The sequence below is a fragment of the Choristoneura fumiferana genome, chromosome 3, assembly GCF_025370935.1.
Source record: "Choristoneura fumiferana chromosome 3, NRCan_CFum_1, whole genome shotgun sequence".
NCBI classification, from domain to species: domain Eukaryota; kingdom Metazoa; phylum Arthropoda; class Insecta; order Lepidoptera; family Tortricidae; genus Choristoneura; species Choristoneura fumiferana.
Window position 1 is genome coordinate 18,406,189 of NC_133474.1, and position 26,236 is coordinate 18,432,424.

At 38.5% G+C, this 26,236-nt stretch overlaps 2 protein-coding genes across 3 annotated transcripts in view; both read left to right on the plus strand.

Annotated features, from left to right (window-relative positions):
- The window catches only part of Spase25 (Signal peptidase complex subunit Spase25), a 27,739-nt gene continuing 1,503 nt past the window's right edge, over positions 1-26,236 (plus strand). The window contains exons 1-5 of one of the 2 annotated variants that reach the window (XM_074086068.1): positions 3-171; positions 425-490; positions 2,849-2,982; positions 3,663-3,815; positions 4,214-4,453. In XM_074086068.1, the coding sequence (XP_073942169.1) occupies positions 154-171; positions 425-490; positions 2,849-2,982; positions 3,663-3,815; positions 4,214-4,397 (555 nt within the window). In that variant the 5' untranslated portion in view covers positions 3-153 and the 3' untranslated portion in view covers positions 4,398-4,453. Of the gene's footprint in view, positions 172-424; positions 491-2,848; positions 2,983-3,662; positions 3,816-4,213; positions 4,454-26,236 lie in introns of those variants that run through there. The other variant, XM_074086069.1, reaches the window with a different exon arrangement.
- LOC141426855 (glycerol-3-phosphate dehydrogenase, mitochondrial-like) lies at positions 5,550-21,321 on the plus strand (the record flags this gene model as incomplete). The annotated part of the gene is given in 14 exon segments (XM_074086067.1): positions 5,550-5,890; positions 11,135-11,229; positions 12,008-12,179; positions 12,668-12,890; positions 13,097-13,260; positions 13,547-13,680; positions 14,630-14,787; positions 14,906-15,099; positions 15,977-16,171; positions 16,476-16,597; positions 17,228-17,364; positions 18,053-18,206; positions 18,900-19,088; positions 21,223-21,321. Coding segments are annotated over 13 exon segments (2,034 nt in total), but the record flags the coding sequence as incomplete, so codon positions are not given.

The window sequence follows — 26,236 nt, forward strand, 5'->3', positions numbered from 1 at the left end:
AACGAATGAAACGTCACTCAACTCACGCGGCACGTCAACAATCAAAGCAAAGCCGCTCGCTATATAGCTTCTTTCTTATTACTTACTTTCCGAGAGAAAAAATCGCAAAATCTCAGAATTGTTCTGTTTTTTTTCGTTTGAAACCTTTTCAACATGACTGAAACACCAGAGGTAATTATTTTATAATTACATGTGTCATACATTTTGTACAATCCTGTTAGTATTATGGTATTCAAGAGACACGTCATGTTTTCTTATTTCATAAAAATTCACGAATTGTGCATAATTACTTTGCCTACATTTTCTGTAATGCCTGTGATAATAAAATCATGACTAATAATAGTTATGTATGGTTAGTTATGTTCAATTTGTTTACCAAATCCAGGTTATTTTCAAAAGATTGTAATGCCATGTTTGTTATTAGGTTGTGAAGATCAACAAATGGGATGGTGCTGCGGCCAAAAATGCTATTGATGATGCTGTCCGGGAGGTAAATCACATTTTTAATAATAACTTTCTGGCTCAACTGGATTTTCAAAACATGTGTACAGTCAATCAATAATTTGTTTATTTAATGCTTACTTATTATTTTTAACTTCAACAAAATCCTGGCAAATGTTTCCCTTATTATTTGAAACTAAATAACAAATATTCATCAATAATTACCAGTCAAGCCACCTGATTCTGAGAGGAGGCCAGTGCCCAATAGTGGGTTGTATTTAGGCCAAGATGGTGGTACCAGTCAAAACCTATACTTTAGAGTTAGAGTCCAACATTGGGTAGGTAGCATAGTGGTTGTGTTTTGTTGCTCTGAAGATGAGCTCTGGTTGAGTTGGAAATGTGTCAGTGTAGTGTGGTGGTGGTAATAGATGTTTGTGTGATTTGTTTGTGTTCTTAATGCATGAATATGCATATCTTGAATAAACATAGCTATCATAAGGTGAGCAAAGTAATTGTTTCAGTTTAGAATCAGAATCAGATTTTTTTATTTGCTAGAATACAGTATTGATGGTGTTACAATCTTGTATTGTACCTATTGTATTGTATAACTCTTTTCTTTATTGTACATAAAACATATGAAAATAATGTTAACAAAAGAAAGAGATGTACATTGTATCCAGCCTGCATGCAGGCGTGCATATTATTAACACATTAATCATAAATTACATTATTTTAGAATTACAATTATTAATAAAAATATATTCTTTGTTTACCTATACAGTTCCACTAATAGTCAAATTCAATTTAAATACATGTCATAAATACATTAAACAGCAATAATTTTCCAGTAATGTTACATAATCGTAAATCAATTAAAATTACCTAAAATAATGATTTTCCAAGTATTCTTTTACACTATAAAACATTTATCTTGTAGCCAATCAATCAATTTGGACTTGAAACTTTGCTTGTTCTGTAGTTTAATACCTATCTTCAGACAAGCTATTATAGAGGACTATGCTCATATTGTAACAATTTTTCATATAGATGGAGGTTCATTATAACTTTTTCAAATCTGTAGATTATCTGGAACAGATCCCTTATTAAGGATAAGTTCGCCTTTGTAAGTACTTCATTCTGTGTACAGGTACCTGTATTTTTTAATTTATTTTATGTGTAGGAAAGAGTTTACTTACACACCTACATACATAATGCTGAATTGAAAGGTTGACAGTAAAATTGCTATAGATTTTTTCAGTGGAGTTGCACTGAATGGATATATAATTGTTTTCTTCACTTAATTGATCCATTAATTTCAAAAGTAATTGAAGCTGTCTGCCACATCAGTGGCTATAAGGAAAATGAATCGCCAATGAGGATAAAACCATCAGTGAGGTTTTATTTTGTGATCTAAACCACCAATATCATATATTTTTTTCCTCTACCTTCCTTCCACTTCATGTTTAGGAATAAATTATCTAAAAATTAATTGTGTCTTCAGTGAATCTAATATCACACTAGAATAATATATAGTCGGCGATCTGCTTTGTCTAGGCCACAAGCTTTTTTTCGCTGACCAGTATGTTGACTTTTACTTGCATTACAATATTCATACTTACTGGCTATTTTATTTATTGTAACTTTAATTCCAAGATTTGTCAAAACTTCCTTTGGGAATTCCCCCTGTATTCTAGACGTCCTGCTCCTGTTCACGCTCAGCGTCCAGCTTTTTGCATGAAATAGTAAGAAAATCACGCAACGCGAAATATGAAAAATATGTCGTTGCGTGAGTTTGTTACTAATAGGCAGAGCAAAACTACCAATCTCTCCTGGCCCGTCTTTCGGTAATCGATGAAACCCATACATTGCACACGTTCATCTTATGTTCGTCGCAACTATTTAACGTTAATTCCGAAACAGCGATTCTGTGCACCTCGGAAAACGTACCGCCGGGTCCGCCGGGCAATCAACGTGCGCCTCCTCCGTACGGAGGGCTGCGAATTATTACTGTGTGTTACTCTGTCTAGTGTAGACGGCAAAAATCACCAACTGGTTGTATTTTTAATCTGTGCCACAAGCTACATAATGATCATGAAATACATAACAGAATTATTTCAATCTTAAAAAAATCTGAGCCCGGGGCAGATCTCCTACCAGATGGACCAATCAAATAAGGGACTCCAGAGTCCCCGAAGTTTAGCTCCGTCGTCAAGGCCGCGATGGACAGAAGCCGACAGGATAGAAACAAATAATACATTCCAAGTATAGACAACCCGTTGATGACCACAATCCTTAGTCATGTGGGAACGACTAGACAGAAAGAGATACCCATATAAATAATTTAAAGTCTAACCTTCTACACAAACACTTTTCTAATCCAAGAATTACAGTGTGCTTTATTTGTTAGGTGCTGACAGGCGATCTGAAATGCAAGGAGAGCTTTGCACTCATTGATGGGCGCTTGTTCCTCTGTGCACTAGCAGTAGGTGTGGCCCTGTATGCCCTTCTATGGGATTACTTGTACCCATTCCCTCAATCAAGGTAAGTTGGATATTACAAACCTTAGTTTTTAGAAGTAGTTTTAGTACTTAGTTATTACAAGCCTTAGTCTTTTGTGGAGTGAATATGCAAATACAGTGTGCAAGAACCTCAGTCGCCAGGAACCCTTATAGTGGCTTATTGGATCACTTTGTTGTCCGTCCGTCCGCCTGTCGAGACCCTTTTTCTTAGGAGGGCGTGGACGCATCAAACTAAATTTGATATCATATGACTCAAGTCTGCTACCCTTTGGAGCAGTGAAAAAAAATCAAACTTCTAAGTTGACACAATCAAAAGATACAGTCATTAAATTAAACCGGCCAACTCGAATAATGAAAATCTAAATTTTTTGTTTATCTGTATAAGTCAGTAACTATTTTAAATGACCGGCACTGCGTACATTGTGCTTAGGAGAGTGGCTCCGCTGACACTGAATATTCGTAGGAACCTACGAATTTGTACAGAATAATCGGTGCGCGAGTCCGACTCTCACTTGCCCGGTTTATTTTTAACAATTTTTCAAACAAACATTCTACTTTATTTAGGCTTAGCAATGCGAGCGATTTTAGCTCACTGTCTCTTTCTCAAGCCATACTCTGAAATGGGACGGCGCGCTGAAGCCACTCGCATTTTATCGAAGTGAGTGTTAAACCTTGGGCCATTAAAGACTTTTAATTTTTCAGACTGGTCCTAATAATCTGCGTATCGTCTTACTTCGTGCTAATGGGCATTCTGACTCTTTACACAACGTTCAAGGAGAAGGGAATATTTGTTGTTGCCAAAGAGAAAGTTGGGAACAACACTAGAGTGTGGGAGGCCAGCTCCTATGTCAAGAAGTAAGTTGATTTTCGTTAATATAGTAGTAAAACAAATGAAACATAAATAACTGGTTGTTTTTCAAGAAGGAAGGAACTGAAAGACTGCTTAGTCAATTTTGGATAAAAAAATAATTTTCAAATTAATGGTTCAGTAACTAGCATTCCAGCGCCAGTATCTCACATAATAAAGCGTGCATTAATACCTGATACGGCTCTATTTCTAGGGCCGGTAGGATGTGCGTGTCAGATATTTTAGACTAACTCCAGTGGTCCTTCGAACCGGATTTCACTACCTAACTAAGCTATATTATTACAGTTTCATTTTACGTGTCATAAGCAGTTGAAGAATAATTTTCTTCGCAAAAAACTACCGTTTTTCCAGTATACATATCTAACTCCGGCCATTTTTTTTACAGGCACGATGACAAATACAATTTGATCCTGGTTTTGCGCGACACCAACGGAAAATTCCGAGAGGCCTCCATCAACAAATCCTTCGCCAACTTCATTGATACCAACGGAACCGTCGTCCAGAATCTCGTACTGAATGAAGTCAACAAACTGTACAACTCTCTGTCCTCTGAAAAGAAGGAGAAGTGAATTAAAGTTAAGCAACTTATTGTAACGTTTGTCTCAATAAATTATATGGAAATATACGTATTGTTTTAGGATCCTATCTTCTGAGAAGCACGAAAAGTGTTAAAGCTCTGCTTATGGTGAGTATCCTTATTTTGAGCATTATATAAAACAACCTGGAAATTGCACACTAATGGCTACTTGCTGGAAACACATAAATCTCGAATTAGCGTTAAACTCAGTTTAGTAGTGTCAAAATGTATGGAACTGCAAGCTTAAATCAGGTTTAACTACAAAATCTAGATTTATTTTTCTCCTGCAAGACGGCCTAAGTGCAAGAAAGCACCTTGCGGTTTTAGCGCGCCGTCCCTCTTCAGAATTTTAAGAAAGAGACGCTTGAGAAAGAGATGGTGCGGTAAAACCCTGCGCGGCTAAATGTATAGTGCGTTCGTAGGCTGAGCCTGAAGCCCGGATATAACGGAAAGCACGAAATTAAGTTAAACGATTAGGGATCACAGTTACATACATTGACTATTTATGACTACTTAAACCGGCAATTACACTGCGTCATTCACCTAATGCGGTCGCCGAATTTGTTTCAAACTACTTCGGCGAACGAAAGTCGTCTTTACATTAGTCTGTCCGTCTACTGCGGCGGCCACATAAGGTGATGGCAGCTGTCGCTCGCCGAATGCGGCCGACTACCGTGTTCCTTTACACTTTTGCGGTCGCCGTATGCAGCATGCGGCGAACGACTCAGTGTAATTGCCGCTTTACCGTTAGCAGTACTAGTAGTTTGTGATGTTGATGTATAGTTAATTTTAGATCGAGCATGTCCAGGTTCATATTAATACTAGTTTTATCAATCTACAGATGAAAAACGAGGTTACGGTCGCGCTAAAAAAAACGTAAGTATACTTTGTTACGTAGTAACAAAGGTTAGCGTTAAGACATGAACAGATATTAATATCTCTACCTATTCTATTATCCATTAGATTCAGTTAGCAAAGTAACTTTTATTTTTGACTGGTGTATAAACAATCTGAAGCAGTTAAACCATTGTAATACAGATGGCGCTTAGCTTAGTTTTTAATTCGCCGATAGATGTCGCTTAGTCCCCGTCTAAGCCGTGAAGTTAGTGATGTGCCGGGATTGTCAAAAACGTAGAATGAATCACGCTACGCTTGAGCTGAGCGCGAGATCGAACGAAAATACGGTCAGTCTGCTAAACCGGGCTGGGGCGTGCATCGCCCGGTCGCGCATGTATGTCATTCACGATTAGCTAACATCTTTCTGTTAGCTTAACTGAAACAATACCCTATCGCCCTTAGTGTATCGTTAAATTACATAACGTACTAATAATAGTGACCTGAATAAGGAAGTTTTGTAGTGTTCGTACAAAATTATCCTTTCTCAAGCACGACAACCTTTGTTGTCCTTGCTAAATTGTTTTACCTCATATAACGTTTGTTCAATGTTTTCGACGTAGTTTTCGTCCTACGATTTAATCGAACAAGGTAAGTTGGGTTTTATAATAATGCTGTTTACTGTTCGTTCATGCTTTATTATAAAATATTTAATAACAGGAAGTTCGTTTTTATATACTCAACTACGTGAGCTGAGCGTTTATTTATTCGTTTTCACGTGTCTGAATAAAATAATTCTAATAATATAATATTTGTGCGGATATAAAGTTACAATAATTTTTAGTTTTAAGTCAAATACCCTAATATCTGCTTTTCAAATATATTATCTTTAATATACTTGCCTACTTGAAATAAAACCAAGTGCATCCTACTTTTGTAAAAAAAACGCGCGCTAAGCTAAAACCTACGCCGTTGGAGCAATATGACATCATCGTGCTTAGCGCTCCTGCTCAAGGTTCTTAATCTACCTGTATTATTATGATGTTCTTGTTGGGCTTTTATTATACTCAATTGATTAGCTTAGTCGCAATTTACAATAAACATTACTATATCAATTGATTTTTTATATCCGGAAGTTTACACGCGTTGTCTGACAAAACAAATAGATACACATAGGTGCAGTTACGAGACAATTAGTTGATATTCCCTGCGAGCATCACCTGACTTCGCGCGGCGATCTAAACCGTACGCCGGTCATTATCTTGCAAGCTCAAGCTATTTTAGTTCTGGCCAGTACCGGCGTGGTATACGTTATACATTGAAAGTCGTATACTTAGAATAAAGTAGGTACTAACGGCGGCATGTAAACTCGTGGCTGTCTCAAATGAAATTGGAACTGTATGCGACGAACGTCGAACCACTGCCAACATTTCACCAGCTATCTCCGATCGAATAGAACTTCGTTATGCGGCCAACGACATTGTATTCAAACGTGGCCATGAACACGCAATTTTCTATTTTGCGATGGTGTTCATATTTATGGCTCTACAAATAGTACTTGAAGGGATACTAGATGTACCTACACCTACCTAATGTCAGACCATGTGTAAATTAGCCTTGAGCGTTATCGGTGCGTGTGAGAGACCGGTTAGACTGACAAGTCGGAAGCGTTAATCCCTTTAATTAATAGCCTCAGTGGCCCTGATATGTAAAAGTTACTTATCACTAGGTGCATCTAGCTCAAGAAGGAACAACTCAGTTTTTTTTTTATTAAAAATAAACGCAACTAAGTACTCATCAGTATCATACTTTCTAAATAGGTATATTTTTAAAAACTTATCATTATAGGTAGGCCTAAACCAAAGAATAATTTCCAAACTGAAAAAGATCAGTAAAATTACACGTAGTTTGATGCACAAAATTTTACAAATAAAATAACATCAAACTTTGTTAACCCAAGAATAATAAATTACCACAATATGGGTGGTTAAATTTTAAGTTATAGGTGTCTGATGTAATCAGTGGGTGTAAATTTATAAAACGTGCGAGACGGAATCGATGACATGACAGGGCTTGTTAACGTTACCAAGTTCACACTATAATTAACGTTAAATAACGGTAAAAATCATAAAAATACCTAGTACCGGTAAAAAAAAAAGCTTAATTGGCAACTTAACATTATAGTAACGTTACCCAATTAACGTTATTATTATAAAATACGAAATATTAAATGATATTGTAACGGATAACTCACGTCTTAAACCGAGTTTAGCTCGACATGCTTAGGGCTATTACGTAGCCCATGTTTCATGTTCAAAATACGAAATTCTTAGAAAAATATGACTTAATTTTTCGTAATGGCTACGGAACCCTATTTCGGGCGTGTCCGACACGCTCTGGGCCGGTTTCGGATTTATCGCCGAATGTTGAAGTGATTGAAACCTTCAATGCTTTATACCTCAAAACTATAAAGGAAAGAAAAAGACCTTTTCACCTCAGCAGCTCAAACAGGCAGGTTTTGCTATGAAAAATCAGTGAGCAAAATCGCATTTTGCTCACTCCGTGAGACAAAGTAGCTTTTTTTTTTTTAAATGCTGAGGATAGTGCTGGGTCCACTCACTGAATTCCAAATATATGAACTTGACTTTGATCTGTCACTTTCACTTTAATATGAAAAAAGCGAGAGAGGATCAAATCGATACTAAGTTCGATTTTCAAATTCTGTAGGACTAAAAAGAAACAAACAAACGTTCGGATACATATATAACCGTAAAATTATTAGAGGGATTTAGTACTAATAGCATTTATTGTTCGAAGCTTGTACGGTGCTTTTCTCAAATATAAACTAAAGACTACAGAGATAAATTAGCAAACAAAACGTGCATAAATTAACGAATATCCTGCTCAAATTTACTTTTTTATAAGTTTTTTTTTACTTTTTAACTAAGTAAGGATATACCAACCTAATAAAAAAATACTGTGTTCACCTTTAGCATCAAAAATATGTCAATAATGAATTAAATTATAATAAGGACAAATTGAAAAACAAAAACACGAGATGAAATTTAAAAAAAAAAACAGTGAATTATAAGACAGCGAAATATTTCCGAAAAGACCAAAGTTTTTTGCATCTCGTGTGTTTGAATCCTTCGCTGATCTCAGGATTCTAACCTAGAATCACTCGCTATCGCTCGTGATTCAATTGTAGAATCCTTCGCTTACTCGGCATTCAAAATCAATACTCGCACCAAAAAACGACTTTGCTCTCTTGTTGCACAAATAACTATTTGCTAAGTATCCGCCTGGTGTCAGAAAATTTGCGCTTACACCCCTCTTTTACTCCCCTGCAGCCTACAAGTACCTAAGACGTCTCTATAATACATGTTTGCCTCACACAAACATATTATGCAACTGGTACAGAAGTGTAAACGCAGAACCTGGTTTTACAGCGGAATCTTTCGACAAACTTATTGACAAAGCTAAACTCAGATAAGCAAACTATTTGTGCTCTAGTTGCTGATGAAATGTCGATATGTCAACAAAAAATATGGACTGGAATTTATTGCAGTCTATCTACGTTATTAATAGCTGTCGGTATTCTTCGGTTTTAAAATGAATTTTGCCGAGAACTATTAATAAAATAAAAAACCGGCCAAGAGCGTGTCGGACACGCCCGAAATAGGGTTCCGTAGCCATTACGAATAAAATAAAGATTTTTTTTTCTAAGGATTTCGTATTTTATACGGAATCTTCCATAGTTTAGGTATATTTTATACCTTAAGCTGCTATTTACTCTTAAACTACTAATAATTCTCAAGCAAACTTAGCCCTTATAGTTTTCCTTAAAAGTTTGATATTCTTACTACCATCCTGATTTTTTTTTCAAATTTTTCCACCGACCGGTTTGGGGATTTTAGAGGGGGGGGGGGAACGCTCGATTTTAATGAAAATTTGCGCTTTAAAGTTCAATATTTCACAAACATTTCGCTGAATCGAAAAATCGTCTTAGCAAACCCCTAATGGTTTTAAAAGACCTATCCAACAATACCCTACACTACACTATAGGGTTGGATGAGAAAAAAAAAACACCCCACTTTTCGTCTATGGGAGGTACCCTAAAAAAAATTTTTTTTTTTTTTTAATTGTACCATTTTGTCGGCATGTTGTGTAGATACACATATATGCGTGCAAAAATACAGCTTTCTAGCATTGATACTCCCTGAGCAAAGCCGCGGACGGATGGAAGGACAGACAGACAGACAGACATGGCGAAACTATAAGGGTTCCGTTTTTTCCATTTTGGCTCCAGAACCCTTAAAACAGAATTATCTGTAAAAGGTACATTGCAACATTTTGACGAAGCTCACCGATAAAATGTACTATTTATGGATGGTTATTACTTGTTTTGCAGTTTTATCAAAGTTTACGTTATTTCTATTATAGTAATGTAGCTAGTTTATCTCTTTAGTAAATTTGGATAAAAAACTTAATTATTAAGTTTTTCCTCTAAAAGACTAATTATATAGAGACACATAATCAAAAACTGAGCGTTTTCCACACTGTTATTTTCTTCTTGCTTAATGACTTACATACAACATCTTTTTTTTTTTTCAATAGGGACTGGTTTATTTTAAAGTAATACAGAGAATCATAAAAGCTTCCGAGTCAAGTTCGATTAAACTGCATTGCATATCCTGTGCATGGTTTAAAGTTTATGCTGATTTTAATTTGATATTCTTTTATTTTGTTATAAGAAGGTACATTAATACTGGATAAATAATGAAAGACTTTTAAATAACATGTTTTTTTTTCTAAAATGTTTACCTAATTACACTTTCTTTAATTTGATTTGTCTTTTAATACAAAATTACCTACGACAAAACTAATGTTGTTTCCTTTCACAACAAACTTTTGCATCAGTAAACGATGCAAAGCTTGAAAAAAATGTCGTCAAACCCAGTTGCATGATTTTTGTTGGTAGTAAAAGCCATGCTATCTCTGGAACTATTGAAACTACGTTATTTTGGGTTTCTCTGTAATGAATTACTTACTCGAAAACCTAAGAATAATGAGCTTTAGTGGTTCATTATAACTAATACTTCAAAAGAAGACGCAGAAAATAGATGTCACCATTTTTTATTTTGCTTCTCCTGAAAAATGGAGTTTTGGCTTATACTTTTTTAGGTTTTTTCGAACCGGTGGTAGACTTTTTTTGACATTCATAAGTGCTTGTTATAGCCTGAATTGAATAAAGATATTTTGACTGACTGACTACATTTCATACTGAATGGGTCGATATCTTAATGCTAAAATGCCAAAATCGCCATAGGTGTGCCCTATTAAATTTGAGGCTTGCCGCTCCGCTCCGCTCCGCAGCCTCCGCTTCGCAGCCTCCGCTTCGCAACCTCAGCTCCGCTCCGCAGCCTCCGCTCCCGTTTTACGTTCACGCCACGACGCCTTATATTTCACGACGCGGCACCGTACCGCGTCGTGCGCCGCGCCGTTTTACGTTGACGATGCCGTAGGTATAACGTCTTCGGCGCGGCACTGTTAAAGTGATAATATTTTGTCAGTCTTTATGAAATTTATATAAGACTGATTTTTACTTGGCCTGTGTAAAAACCTTTTTCACTACATCTCTATTTATAAAACGATGCAACCGTTTAATTTAAATAACATGATTTTTAAAGCATTTCCACATTAGTACTTATGCAAGTCAGTCTAAGACCGATCTGTCTCCGTTTCTACAAACAAAAAAACCGATTGTGAAAATTTAAAGTTAACTTTTTTTCTTATAATGAGAGCGAGGCAAACGAGCATGCAAACTGCAATTTCAATTTATTCGTTACAGGAATATGTATTCCGACCGTCGAAATAATCCCGTTTTAATTTCAGAAATGTCTCGGAGAAGATTATTAGTCGGGAGCGCCACGGGCGTCGCGGGTGCTGCGTTTGCGGCCTGGGCGCTTTCTGCCGATGACTCACCCGCCGTAAGTACCGAGGGAACCCGCCAGAACATTACCGATAACGATTTGACGTAACCGCACTGAAATAGACTGTATCTCTTTTCTTTATCTACGCAAATCTTTTTAATAGTAATCGTTGTGAAATATGCCTTGAAAAGATTATGAAAGATGTAGGAATGTTTTGAAGTGACGCTAAATGATTATGTCATGAAAAAATGATAAGATCAAGCGTTTAGCGCGCGTTAGTATGCTAACGCAATTTTTCTTCTTTTGTGTTAAATACTAATCTAGTTATATTATAATGGAGCATCTAACCCAATAATAAACTAAAATTTTTTTTGCTATGCGGTAGTGATACTTGCATTACATATATAGAATAAACAGTGAATAAACATCATGATTTAATAAAATTACCTTCACTTAGCATGTTTACTTATCATTCTAATGTTAGCGCTCTCACACCGGAACACTAGTGCATTCAGTGTCGCAAAGCGATATCTTATCGCAGATCTTCACATGTCTTTATTAGCACTAGAATTTCATTTGAAATGCGATCGTTATTAGACTTTCTTGAAGGCCAGCACCGCCACCCTTCGTATCTGGCAGAACTTATCGAATTGAATTTTATTATCAAACTAGAGGCTCTCGTTCCTTTCCATTAAAAATTAAGAAACATGTTCTGTGCTACCAAATTAAACAAAATGACAAGTCCAGTTCATTGGATTGATCGTTGTTTGTAATTGGTATAACTTAAAACTGCCCCTGCTATTGTCAAATGAGATAACTATCCCTTTTTTCCTAGATATGGTACAATAAGCCATCCACGGTATCAGCCAAGACTGAGCGCAAGAAACGCCCCCTGCCGTCCCGGGCGGAGCAGGTCGCCAGCCTGCAAGCCGGCCATATCTATGACGTCCTGATCATCGGTGGGGGCGCCACGGGCGTTGGATGCGCTCTGGACGCTACCACAAGAGGTAAGCTAAGTTTTTACAGAACAAATTCTTAATGAAACCTTTTGACTGAAAGAAAGGTATTTAAATCACTGGAATTCTGCCTAATTTTTTTTATGGCATCTTCAAATTAAGCAGTTTCGGCTTGTATTTCTCACGGCCGTTTTTTTTATTAGTGACGTGGAATCATAGACCTTAATAACTTGGGCCGAGCATATCTATTATTGTTATTTGACTGTATGCATAAACTTTTCGTTGCGGTTCTGTTATCCTTGCTTGGTTCTGGTTTCATGGTAGAGCAAGTGCATCGCTATCTAATCTTTATTTGGAGTCTTCGGTGTTCAATGGTGTAGATCGCAGTAATTCAACTCATGATTTTAGGGGAAGCTCTTTCTGAAGCCCTTAACAAAACACTGTATGAAGAGTTCCATGGCTATGACGGCAAAGATTTGAGTAACTCCGATTTGAGTAACTCCTGGCGCGTTTTGAATTCGCGTTTTTGCCATTTCCAGGACTCCGTACCGCTCTAGTGGAAGCTGACGACTTCGCCAGCGGAACCTCCAGTCGCAGCACAAAGCTGATCCATGGAGGCGTCAGATACCTACAGAAGGCCATTATGCAGCTAGACTATGACCAGTACAAAATGGTTAAAGAAGCGTTACACGAAAGAGCTAATATGCTCGAAGTTGCGCCGCATTTGACCAGGCCGCTGCCTATCTTGCTACCGGTTTACAAGTTAGTACATACTTTTCAATCTAGAAAACATATAAGTACTTGCTTATCTTTGCAAAAGGTTAATTGAAAAATACCGATATTATATTTGGAAAGCATGACCTTATCCAAATAAGCGACGATTGCTCTTTCAACTATAACCCATAAACAAGATTTTGTCAAGGAATAATCGTCGTAGTTTTTCTTTAACTAGCTAATTTTAATTACAGATGGTGGCAAGTACCCTATTACTGGTTCGGTATCAAGATGTACGATGTTGTGGCTGGAGATAGGAACGTGAAGAGCTCTTACTATTTGTCTAAGAAACACACACTGGAGTTGTTTCCGATGTTGAAATCCGATAACCTCTGCGGTGGAATCGTTTATTATGACGGTAAGCAAAGTCAATGGGTTAAAGCTCTTAATACAGGTTTTACTTAAAATAAATTAATAATTGACTCCAAATGGGGCAAATGGTCACCAATTGACTTGGAAAAGGACTAAAGACTGCTTGTATATTGTGTTTAGGAATATTATTATCCATGTGTAGTACATGCTGTTGCACGAAATATCTTAAATCAGTTAATTGAAATTATGGTGGGTTTTGGTTTTGAATGCCAGAAATTAGTTTGACTTCAAAAAATAATGTTTTTATTTGGTCAATTTGTTTTGTTTTCTAGGTCAGCAAGACGACGCGCGAATGAATTTGGCGATCGCCCTGACAGCAGCGCGGCACGGAGCCACCATCGCCAACCACGTCAGCGTCACCAAACTGCACAAAACTGGGGGCAAGCTGAGCGGTGCCAGAGTTAGGGTGAGCCAATGACCATGATTATTATTATTATTAAATGATCATGAAACAGAGACAGGCACTGGAGCAGCAACAGCATCACCTCTGTATGCAGCAAAGTCATATATAGTAGGCGGGATCCTTTCGACTGCCATAATCTTATAATGTAATGTTTGTCATAATTATTGTTAGTCATAAATTTTTTTCCCGCTGAAACCGTAAATTTTTCATAATTTTTTAAATGGTCATCCTGTAGAACTCTATAGGTTAGGTTAGGTTTGTTTTATAACAATTCAGAAAAATAAATGGTTTCAGAGTAAAAAAGAGTTATGTCAAACATTACAATATGACTAACAATACATTATGACTAACAATTTTCTACCAGTCAATATAGATCCATAGTATGCATAGCGGAAGCCGAGAATGCTTAAGTTTAAGTGAGAATGAACTTCAAGCGTACAACTGTAGTGTACTTGATCCCACGCTATCTGGAATGACCCCTGACTGTGATTTATAAGAAACTAGCTTAAGCCCGCGACTTCGTCTGCGCGGATCTAGGTTATCGCGCGGTGGCGCCTCTACCGGAATAAAAGCCTATGTTGATAAAATATCTATATACCAAATTTCATCAAAATCGTTCAGTGACGTGAAATAACAGACAGACAGACAGACAGATTACTTGCATTTATAAGTAGGGATTATGTATTGTTTAAAATCCGTCTACAATTGTGTTAACATCAATCATCAGAAGTTATGCATCAAGAAGTTTCAAATTTGCCCATTTCGGACGTACGATTTCCAAGAGGTCAATTTACAAAACTTTTAGCATAAAATTGTTTTGACCTTTGCTAGCTCTTTTAATTTTAGCCTAAGGTCTTACTGACTATATTTATTTATTATTTGCAAAACATAAATCTATCATTACAGGCATGCCCAATGCGATATATTTATATGATTCATTTCGTTGTTCCAGGACGAATTAACAGGCAAAGAGTGGGACGTGCAAGCCAAGTCGATCATCAACGCGACCGGACCATTTACCGACAGCATCCGCAAAATGGACGAGCCGACGGTAAAGGAAATCTGCTGCCCCTCCTCTGGGGTGCACATTGTTCTCCCTAGCTATTACAGGTGGGTAACTAATCTATGTATGTATTTAGACAAGAATAGAAAGGCATAATTATGTGATATGGAATACTCTGCATCACTTCTATAATAACTCAATTGGCAACTACATTTGTGTCCTCAGCCCCGAACACATGGGCCTTCTGGACCCGGCCACGTCCGATGGTCGTGTTATCTTCTTCCTGCCTTGGCTCAAGGGCACCATCGCCGGCACCACTGACATGCCGTGCAAGATCACGCACAACCCGAAGCCGACAGAAGACGAGATCTTGTTCATCCTGACTGAGGTCAAGAACTACCTCAACCCAGATGTTGAAGGTATGCTTTTCCGCATTCGGAAACTTACATGAAATACCACGTGAATATATAATTACGGCATAGTGGATAATCAATTACATCTTTTTAGCTCACCGTAAATACTTAATCAATCAATCATCATGTCAGCCGAAAGACGTCCACTGCTGGACATAGGCCTCCCCCAAGGCTCTCCACTCAGACCGGTCTTGTGCTTTTCGCATCCACCGCGATCCCGCGATCTTAACCAGATCGTCGCTCCATATTGTTGGAGGCCTACCGACAGCTCGTCTCCCGGTCCGCGGACGCCATTCGAGAACCTTTTGACCCCATCGGCCATCAGTCCTGCGAGCAATGTGCCCCGCCCATTGCCACTTCAGTTTCGCAATTCTTCGGGCTATGTCGGTAACCTTAGTTTTACTGCGGATATCATCATTTCTGATTCTATCCCGCAGAGAAACCCCGAGCATAACCCTCTCCACTCCATAGCCCTTTGAGTGACTTTGAGCTTCCTCATGAAGCCCATCGTTAGCGTCCACGTCTCAGATCCGTATGTCATCACTGGCAACACACACTGGTCAAAGACTTTTGACTTCAAACACTGTGGTAATCAATCAATAAGGTGAAAAGAATAAAATCAGAAACTGCGTCATTGAAAGCGCTAAGTAAAAAGTAGCTTTGACAATCAAGCAATTATTTAAATAAAACCGTAGACTAGTGGACAATCTCAAACAAAATACAAACAATAATAGTTCATTCTTTCGCGCTTTTCTAGCATGTTAGCTCCAAACGTGAACGTCATCACTTATGTATGAATTGAAGTAACTCGTATTTATCCATTGCTAATTAACATTATCTTTGTTGCAAATTCATTTTCAACTTATAATTTTCCCATCCCCAGTTCGTCGTGGCGACGTTATGTCCGCGTGGTCTGGCATCCGACCTCTCGTCTCTGACCCCAACAAAGAAGACACACAATCTTTAGCTCGCAATCACATCGTGCACGTCTCAAAGGCAGGACTCGTTACCATCGCGGGCGGCAAGTGGACCACCTACCGGTCTATGGCTGCTGAGACCATTGATGCTGCTATTGAGAGTGAGTCGAATCAGATTGTTCTGGAAAACGTTAGTTCTAGTAAGTGTGTTCGCCAAACGCATTCGCAAATCGCACGGGGAAACTTGGGGTGTGTTAAGTAGTTTAAAGATTGCGAAAAAAGGAAATTGGAAATTGACCGGTCCATTTATTGAGTGCGTTTTATGAATTGACTGTGAAGGTAGAATGGATTCTGTCTTTTATGAATTGACTGTGAAAGTAGGATGGATTCTTTCTTTTCAAATAGTAAAAATACGAAACAAATGATTATAGTAACTGCTTGTAATTTTATTATGTCAAATTGCAGGTGCCAATCTGAAGCCGCTGTTCCGCGAGTGTCAAACGGACGGATTTCGGCTCGAGGGCGCCCACGGCTGGACTCCCACCATGTACATTAGATTAGTGCAAGATTTCGGATTAGAGATGGAGGTGATGCGTTTAAATAAGTTTTCACTTCTCATGCTCGTAAAGTTGGTGTTTATGCTGGATCTAGGCGACATAAAATTACTTCTTATGCTCTAGTGCATAAAGTAAAATCTTCGTCTAAGACCAAGGTAATCAGGTGTCAACAGCCACAAACAAAAAAGTTTCTATATTTTTTATTTTATGTAAAAATAAAAATCAATCAAATCAATCAAAATAAATCAATAAAACTAAAAATGTATAATTATGTAGCAATGTCAAAAATAATAAAAGGTACCTAGTAACTGAACAATTGTTTCCACTGTTGCTATTTCATTTCCTCGCCATCGAAGTGAAAAGCAGAGTGTAAAACTCGACCAAAACCCATTTTCCCCTTGACGTGTCTATCTACCCTCGCCTTACCGGCTCGGGTAAAATGGCTCGTTTTATGCTCTTGTTGTACAATCTACTTTTTTTTTCAAGTTATAGCCATAAAAAGTTAAAAGTTTCTACAGGAACTTGTGACTTCTTGCTCCACCTATCGGAGGCTGGTCATTTTAACGAAAACCATCGCTCTGTACAAGAATGTGGACTGCAGTTAAAAATGGAAATCGCATTATTCCAACGGTTTGCTGATTGTATATGGTTTTGTTTCAGGTAGCACAACACTTAGCAAAGTCCTACGGCGATAGAGCATTCGCGGTTGCCAAAATGGCGGCCATGACCGGCAAGAGATGGCCCATCATTGGTAAAAAGATTCATCCGGAATTCCCCTACATCGATGCTGAGATCAGGTAAGAACTTAATACTTGATTTAATAATAAAAATAAATCAGAATGACAGAGAGCAGTCAAAGGGACAAAAAGTTTCACAGTAATATTGCCCAATATAACCATTGATGCAGCTATTATTGAGAGTAAGTCTAGAAGAGAAGTAAAGTTCTAGGTGACGAGTTAGTTCTGCAAATGCATAACGCGCGCACATCGCACTGGGAAACATGGGGTGAGTTAGTTTGATGACTACGAAAAAATTAAATTGGCCGATCCATCTATTGAGTCAGTATTATTTTTTGCGTTTTATCAGTTGACTTTGGTGGTAGAATAGGTCCTGTCTTTTCACTAGTAAATAATATCCGAAATAATTGATAGTAACAGCTTGTAATTTGTAATTTTAGCCAGTTGCCCGCGACTCCGTCTGGGTAGAATTCGTTTATAGTCATCCCGCGGGAACTATGAAATTATGCGGGACAAAAACTAATCCTATGTCCTTTCTCAGGACTCAAACTATATTTATACCGAATTTAATCTAAATCGGTTCAGCGGTTTAGACGTGATGAGGTAAGAAACAAACTAACAAACAGACTTAAAACTGTCGCATTTATAATATTACTGCGATTATTGGAATTGCAGGTGCTATTACTAGCAAATGTCCGTACGAGTGTGCAGTAGTTCCAAAATAGACATGTCTTTACTTCAACTCCAGATACGGCGTGCGAGAATACGCGTGCACATGCGTGGACATGATCGCGCGGCGCCTGCGCCTCGCATTCTTAAACGTACAAGCTGCCATCGAGGCGTTGCCCGCCGTCGCTGACATCATGCAAGAAGAACTCAAATGGAGTGACGCTGAGAAGAAGGTATAGTTAAGCCAAGTATAGTGTTTCATACTTATCCTCTTTCTGGAATCTCCCTAGCTCTTAGGAATGTTCTTCAAAATACATGAGAAGTGTCGTGTAACCTAACCTAACGCAACGGTTTGAAGGGATTAACAGTAGGCAGAAGGAGCAGCTTCAAATGTCCACAATTTCTTTTGATAAAGCCCTGATTCCTCAATGAGGCTAAAAATATCGATTACTACCTTTTCGCAACGTAACGTTTGGCAACCTGTTTCATTTCGCAAACTCTAAAACTGTAAATAATTCAGGATTCATTTCAGAGCCATCGTGTAGAAGAACCCTTTAGGTTAGGTTAGGTTAGTTTTATAAAAATCCTGAAATATTTACAGTTTCAGAAATATTAAACAGTTGGGAAATGAAACAGGTTGCCAAACGTTATTTGCCGAAACATTAGTAAACAACTCGTACAACAACTTCTACTACTGGGGAGCATTCATTCAGGTTTGCCGCCCCGGGCCCCGAACGAGCTTAGTCCGCCACTGATCTTTGTTAATGAAAAAGTGACAGCCACATTACAGAGTGTAGTTTCATTCCCAAAGATGGATTTATTAGCCCATTTTAACATTTGGATAAAGTGTACAGAATACATGCACTGACACATTTTGCCGTCACCTGACTTTCATAACTAAGTTGTGATTATTATCTTTTCTCCAGAAACAAATCAAAGAAGCCAACGAATTCTTGTCCAATGAGATGGGTCAGCTGGTAAATCGCGCAAGTCGCGACAAGATGCCCATCAATCTGAGCAAGGATGAAGTTCAGACTTACATCAAGCGGTTCCAGATCATCGATGCGGACAGGAAGGGATTTGTTTCTATCAACGATATCAGGAGAAGTCTCAAGGTACTGATATACTTCAGTGGAACTTTGTAAATATATATTTTTTATTGGTTCGTTACATTTGGAATGTATGATGAATTTTACGGCTAAGGAAAACATCGCGAAGAAACTGTGCACACACCTGCGAAGAAATGAGGGCTAAAAGACAGTAGGCGAAATACCGCTAGATGCGTTAATATCGTTAGGTTTTTTTTGACGTTACGGTCTTGCTTGCGATTGGCTCATTTAGTTATTATATCTATAAATTTCCCTAGTAGGAACGAAATATTATATGAGTTTGACCAAATAAAAACATCGACAGTCCTGTTATCGATAAGTACCACAGTAACGTCATAGAGGTTATACAAAGTCCAATATATAAATACTTCTTTAATGAATAACGTCTATGAATATAAAAAGTTTGATTACTTTTTTACGTTGGTAATAAGTAGAGGAATAAATGATGTGTTTTTTTATTTATTTAAACAAAAAAGACAACACACCTTGAAAGTCATTTAGGCTGCTCTGTATAAACAACTATTCATTTAAAGTTATAAAAATAAATTTTAAAGGATTAAAAGTGTACTGATTACAAGATCGGTGGCACGAGGCGTCTAGGTAGGTAGCCGATATAAATCTGTGGTTGTATGTATGTCTTGTCGTTGAAGTGGTATGTACTTATCGATAACAGGACTGTCGATGTTTTTATTTGGTCAAACTCTTACAACACTTCGTTCGTGCTAGGAAAATATCTAGGTATAGTTATTAGCCAATCGCAAGCAAGACCGTAACGTCAAAAAACCTCTCGATACTAACGCCATCTAGCGACATTTCTCCTGTCTTTTAGCCCTCATTCAATGGTGTGTGTGAAGTTCACAATCTGCATTGAATCCGCTTGCCAACTACGGCCCAAGCCCTTTTTAACCCCCGACGCAAAAAGAGCGGTGTTATAAGTTTGACCGCTATGTGTGTGTCTGTCTGTCTGTGGCACCGTAGCTCTTAAACAGGTGGACCGATTTGAATGCGGTTTTTTTAAAGCAGGTTTTCTAGCAATGGTTCTTAGACATGTTTTATCAAAATCGGTTCAGCCGTTTTTGAGATATTGAGTCGGGGGTTTTCCAACTTTTTGTTGGTTAGGTTTTATTCCCAGCAGATGCCTGCGCCCTGCAATGGGAGGTTTATAGGCCGAGATAATAGGGTGGAAAAGGAGCAAGTGGGTCACCTGATGGTAAGAAAGATCACTCTTGAACACTTACAACGCCAAGGGATTGCAAATGCATTGGAATTGAATTAAAGCTCAGTGCAACGGCGGATCCCCACTGGGCTGGGTCCAGGACCTAGGTAGACCACTGCATCCATTATTATCAAAGTTAAATTATAACTTCTTTTGACTTAACCACGACTATGTCCATGAAAATCTGCTGGTAGACGGGACCTGTGACGGGACTTTACTAATAGGGAGAACATTGTGTCTGTGCAGTAACGTTACTTAAAATCGACATAGCTTTATGGAACTTGCTACCGTTAAACTTTTGACAGTTCGTTTCTGGCATTACGAAATGTAAAATTCGAACTTCGTATCTTGCCGTCCCGCTGACGCTTACATTATTTAATACGAGAGTGAAAGGGACGGTACGATACGAACTTCGATTTTCGAATTTCGTAGTAGCCCCCTGAAGCCCAAAGCGATAAAGCGATTCTTTTGGCGCTCAGTTTTGATATGGCTGTATCAATACGGTATTTGACAACTCCTGATTTTGCCGTATCTTAATATTATTATGAATATACAGATAGTGTTTAACGAAGAGAAAATTTAAATCGGTTGAAAATTGGATTTAGAGTGATTTTTTGAAAAATCTGTATACCTACCTGTCTCTTTCTCAAACGCTTTTCTCTATGCAGCAAATATGGCGGTACTGGCGTGTGACGTCACATGCCAGTATGTCTTTCTCTGTCTAATCTTGAATTTCAAACCTGTATAATTTTGTTATTTGTAAAGGTAGCTTAAAAATGGTTTTTCTATTCGATAACAGGCATTGTGTAGTTTTAGTTTATAAAACATATACAAAATAGTCAAATACCGTATTAACGTGGCAAGTTCCATATTAGACGATCGCTTTACATATCCATGGCGCTTGAATTTGGAACTTTTTCACAGGCAGGTGGCGAGGAAGTGACCGGGGAACAGTTGCACGAAATATTGAAAGAGATCGACACTAACATGAACGGCCAGGTCGAACTCGACGAGTACTTGCAGGTCTTTATCTGAAGAGTGCAGTTATTATTTTGAGACCTTTGCTACCTTGTTTATTTGTTATCCGTTGGTTACATTTATTTTACCTAAAATCTATCATAAAAGTAGCTTTGATAGAAGATCTTCATTTAAAATTAATTTAACTAACAGATGCTTTATTTATAACAAGAATTTAATAATTATTTATTTATATAAAAAATATGCGAGTTTTTACCAAATAACTAATATTGGCACTGCTTGTGCATGGTTCTCGTCTATTGGCATCCCGCCTATGATGATGCCTGTTTTATGAGTGTTCTGTATTTCTGCTCTACGGTTTTTGCTATTCTTTGCCTGCTGCTATTTTGTACGTATATCGCATGATTATTATAACCTTACTAACAGTTTTCATTTTTTCGTATTAACTATTTAACAAAATATGTATTTATTAATCAAATAAAAATTTTTAATTTTTACTGTCAGAAAGAGAGTAATTGATTACATAAATGGTAACAATTACATTGAAGTTCGTCACAATTAGCCAGTGTATGGCGCACAATATTCGGCAGATACGCTAATAGGTAGGCAGGTACGCTCATTATTTTATTAATTGAATCATTAAAATTGAAGATTTTTTTTATCAAGATTTAGAATAATAAAACTAACAATAATAATAGAAAATGTCAATTTCATGTACCTACTGAACGTGCGGATACAATGTCAATAGTACTATACAAAACAAACAAGCAGCAGATAATACCACAATTACAACACTGCAATGGTCATATCAGAAAATACAGAGAAATAAGGTTATTCTATGAATGTGCAGATGCAATGTCACTTGTCCCATTCGAAATAATACGCCATAGAGAACGCAAAAATATATAAATATAACAAATATATGGAGATGTCAGAAATGCAAAAAACAATAATAATAGTAATAATATACAGGCTAAAGAAAGTACAAAATTACCAGTAAACAATTCGTGATGTATTGGTAGTAGGCTCAAATTGATCATTGACAGTATAATGCATTTTATCTAGGCACCATTTAAACAATTTATTCTTAAATTCTGGCATGTTCAGAGTTTTGATGTCATTTGGCAAGTAGTTGGATATTTTAACCGGCATATACAATATACTTTTCTTAAAGTGAGCAGAAGTATGGCTTGGGTAACAGAGATTAACCCATGTAGCTTAGATGTCGATCTTGGATTGGATGTCATAATTTTATAGCTGTTTGTGGGTTTTCACAAAGAGACACATTTCATACACAAAAAGTGCAGGCAACGGTAGTATCTTAAGTTTCTTAAACAATGGCCTACACGAATCGGTTGTACCAGCGCCACAGATCGCCCGATGCACCTCTTTTGGAATAAGAATGCACGCTTAGCAAAGGTGGAGTTTTCCCATAGGATAAGACCATACCGGAGGTTTGATATGATGATGTGTCTAAGAAACGCCAACAGTGCGGATCCCTGCGATACCACTTGTGTCAACCTACGCAGAGCAAAAACGAATCTATTTAGTCTCCTGACCAGCTGCTCAACATGTGTCTGCCAGTAGCAGTGGCAGTTCAACATCACACCAAGGAATCGTATGGTTTGAACACTTTCTATGGGCACTTGATTATATTCAATCCTTACTTCTTTAGGTCTGCTTTGAGGCGCAAAAAATTCCATGTATTTAGTTTTACTCATATTCACTTTTAATTTGTTATTCAGTATTCAGTCTGATAAGTTGCAGGGTTTTTACCAGGAATAATTACAGAGCAGTCGTCGGCAAAAAGAATTTTGTTGCAAGTTGCAATGGGGAGGTCGTTTATGTAAATTAAAAATAACAATGGTCCTAATATACTGCCTTGAGGCACGCCCATGGTGCCATCCGCTTAGTCAGAAAGCACTTTAGTTAAAGTTTTTGTTTTAGCACAATAGGACCTGACTTCAGTTTTCTGTTTTCTACTTGATAGATAAGTTCGTAACCAGTCAGCAATTTCCTCGAATGCCATAGAGGTATAGCTTCCGCAGAAGGATATCATGTGAGACGCAATCAAAGGCTTTAGACATATCCATAAAGATCGTTGTTACTGGAGTCTTTATTACGAGTATCTCTAAATGACGTACCTAATGTCCCTGATTAATTCATATATATATAGCCATGGTAGTCGATTTCCGTTTTCGAAATCCGTATTGATTGGCGTTCAAAATTTCGCACCTATCCAAATCAAATCAATCAGTCAAATCATTCGATTGTAAATTACTTTTTCATCTCTCCTGTTCGGAAAGTTTAATTTTTATGGGTAGATAGCCGGGTGGAAAATTGCGTTGTCATCTCTAGGGTGGAAAGTATTTTATTTTTATTTTTCGATTAGCCACGGAGTCGAAGATAATTGAGTCACGTCAATGACACTTTTTTTTTCACGTTTCGGCATGGTCATCTAGATGCACGTCGTGACCAAGGAGCTTATATACAACACTGGAGGTTGAACGCCGTACATCGGTTTGAAACAAATTTGATCTTTCACTTTCCACCCTTGGTTATCAATCTACTATTTCGTATATTTTAGACAATATTGGTAAAATGGAAACCGGTCTATAGTTATCTCACAGCTTCCTATCTCCGTTTTTAAATAAAGGTTTAATAATACTACTAATATTTTTATTGAGAGTAGTTATCTATATCTTTCAGATTCTTGCTAATTTAAATGACCTGCTCTATTGGAGTGCAGTGTGTGCAACGCTCGGAAACGGACGTGTCTCACTGCACCGAAAAATTGCGAAATCGCGTAGCGCGGCCTAGCCGCTGCCCGTTAACGTCGCTATGAGTTTGCAACAACTCATTGCGAATGAACTGTTTATTCAAAATTCCATCGACACCGTGGATGAGGTCAGCATCGTGCAGATCTGCAAGTCCAACTTCAAGGAGGATGAGATTTGCAGTGGCAAGGCGCTGCTCTTCCAGTCGCTCGGTAAGGCCGACCAGATGCCGTCTCGCAGAAGGGATGGAGGAGTGAAGTCTCCAGGACATCATCACGATGTTCAACGCGACCGATCCGGACGAAGTGCCCTCTTTGTGGCAAAGAGCTGCGGAAGCTGCCCCCTGTCACATTCGACCACGTCGACGTCACCACTTTGCTAAAGGACATCGTGACCCTTAAGGCAAATCTGGCCGAACTTTCAAGAAAATTCGATGTATCGCAGTATACTATCACCGAGTTGCGTAAAGAAATCACCAGTTTACGCGATAGTGCCCGGTAACTCGGTCACTGTTGATGCGTCGAATTCTAATGTAAACAATCGACTGGAAGCAGATGCCGATTCAGCGGCATCAAGTTTCGAGTCGAAACGACCGCCGGTGCAACGTGAGAGGCCTGAGCTCGTGTTCCGCCGCGCCCCGCCGCCCGCGCGCCCCGCGCGGGCCGCAGCACTCCGCCAACAACAGCCAGCGGGCGCGGGTATGCTGACGCGCCGGCCGAGCCGCCGCGCCGCGCCAACCTCCTGCGCCGCCTAAGGTACTGAACCGGGGCTACTTCGACGCCGAACAGGCCCTTGAGCACTAAAGTGACGAGGAGGGGTTCATATTGTGCAGAAGAAAAGCAAGACTCGCAAGAAACCTTGTAAGAGTCTGTGGCTCTGCTGAACCGGATCCAGGCTCCGGGCTGAGGGCGGCCACACCGAATACGGCACTGTATGTGTCGCGTCTGCATCACACCGTCGCAGTCGCAGATGTGGTGGAATACGTCCGCCGAAAGCGGATACACGCTGAGGTGTTCCAGCTGCAGTCGCGCCACTAGGCACTTCAGCTCGTTTGTGGTGCGCGTGCCGCGGCTGCTGATGGGGTCCATCGCGAGTGCTGCCTTCTGGCCGAAAAGACGTCGTGTTCCGGCGGTACCGGGGCACCATGCGCAGATGAATGCGACGTCGGGACGGTGACTCAACGGGGTCACGCCGTTTGTCACCAAATTAGTTTTAAATATTGATTATAAATAGGTATGTTAGTCTGTAAGGTATTTATTGTATGGGCCAAGTGCCGAAATAAATGAATTTATTATTATTATTTTCGAAGGATTTTTTTTTCTCAGCTCTAGGCTGGTATTAACTACATTTACGGGTTATTCACCAAGTAAATGTAGCAAGAGTTGTAGAATAAATATTTTTAAGAAGATTGCTGAGGGCTATTTTCAGGGTCGTTGCATGAACTTTCTCACTATTCTGCATGTATTAAGTATTGCGGCTTTTTGTAAAATTGTGTAAACGTGTGATTTTAGCCTAATATTTTAAGCTATGGTGTAGGTGGTTTGGGATGACGCCTGTTGTAGATAGGACTATTGGAACTACGTACACTTTCTCCTGTCCTCCATAGTCTAGCAACTTCGTCTTTTAGGTCTGCATATTTTGTTATTTTTCCGTGATGGTCTTTTGTAAATTGTGTGTGTTAGGGATTGAGATGTCTATGAGGTATGTAGTTTTGTTTATTTTATCTATTAAATGTGATGTCAGGTCTTTATAGTGGATAGTACGATCTGTGAGTATAGCGCGGTCGTAGTATAATTTGTGTGTTGTATTCTCAAGTACTACCTGGGTGTGTATTGTAGTATGGGGTTGTGTGTCTTGTATAATTTATGTGTGTGCCCCAGTTTGGATGGATGATGTTTGCGATTTGATTGTGTCTGTGTGTGTAGTCTGTTTGTGTTAGCGTTGTGCATGCTCCGGTTATGTGTTGTATGGTTTCCGGTTGGTTATGACATCTGCGGCATTTGTCGTTTGTGAGTGTTGGATCTTTTTATAATATTTTTCGTAGTTTTTTTAGATTTACGATTTGGTCCTGAATTGCAATAATGAACCTTCAGTTTCTGGAACAAGCTGCCTATTTTTAGCCATGTGTTTGATGCAGGTGTGTCTATGTGTGTTGTTCTAAGTCACGAGGATGTCGTCCATGA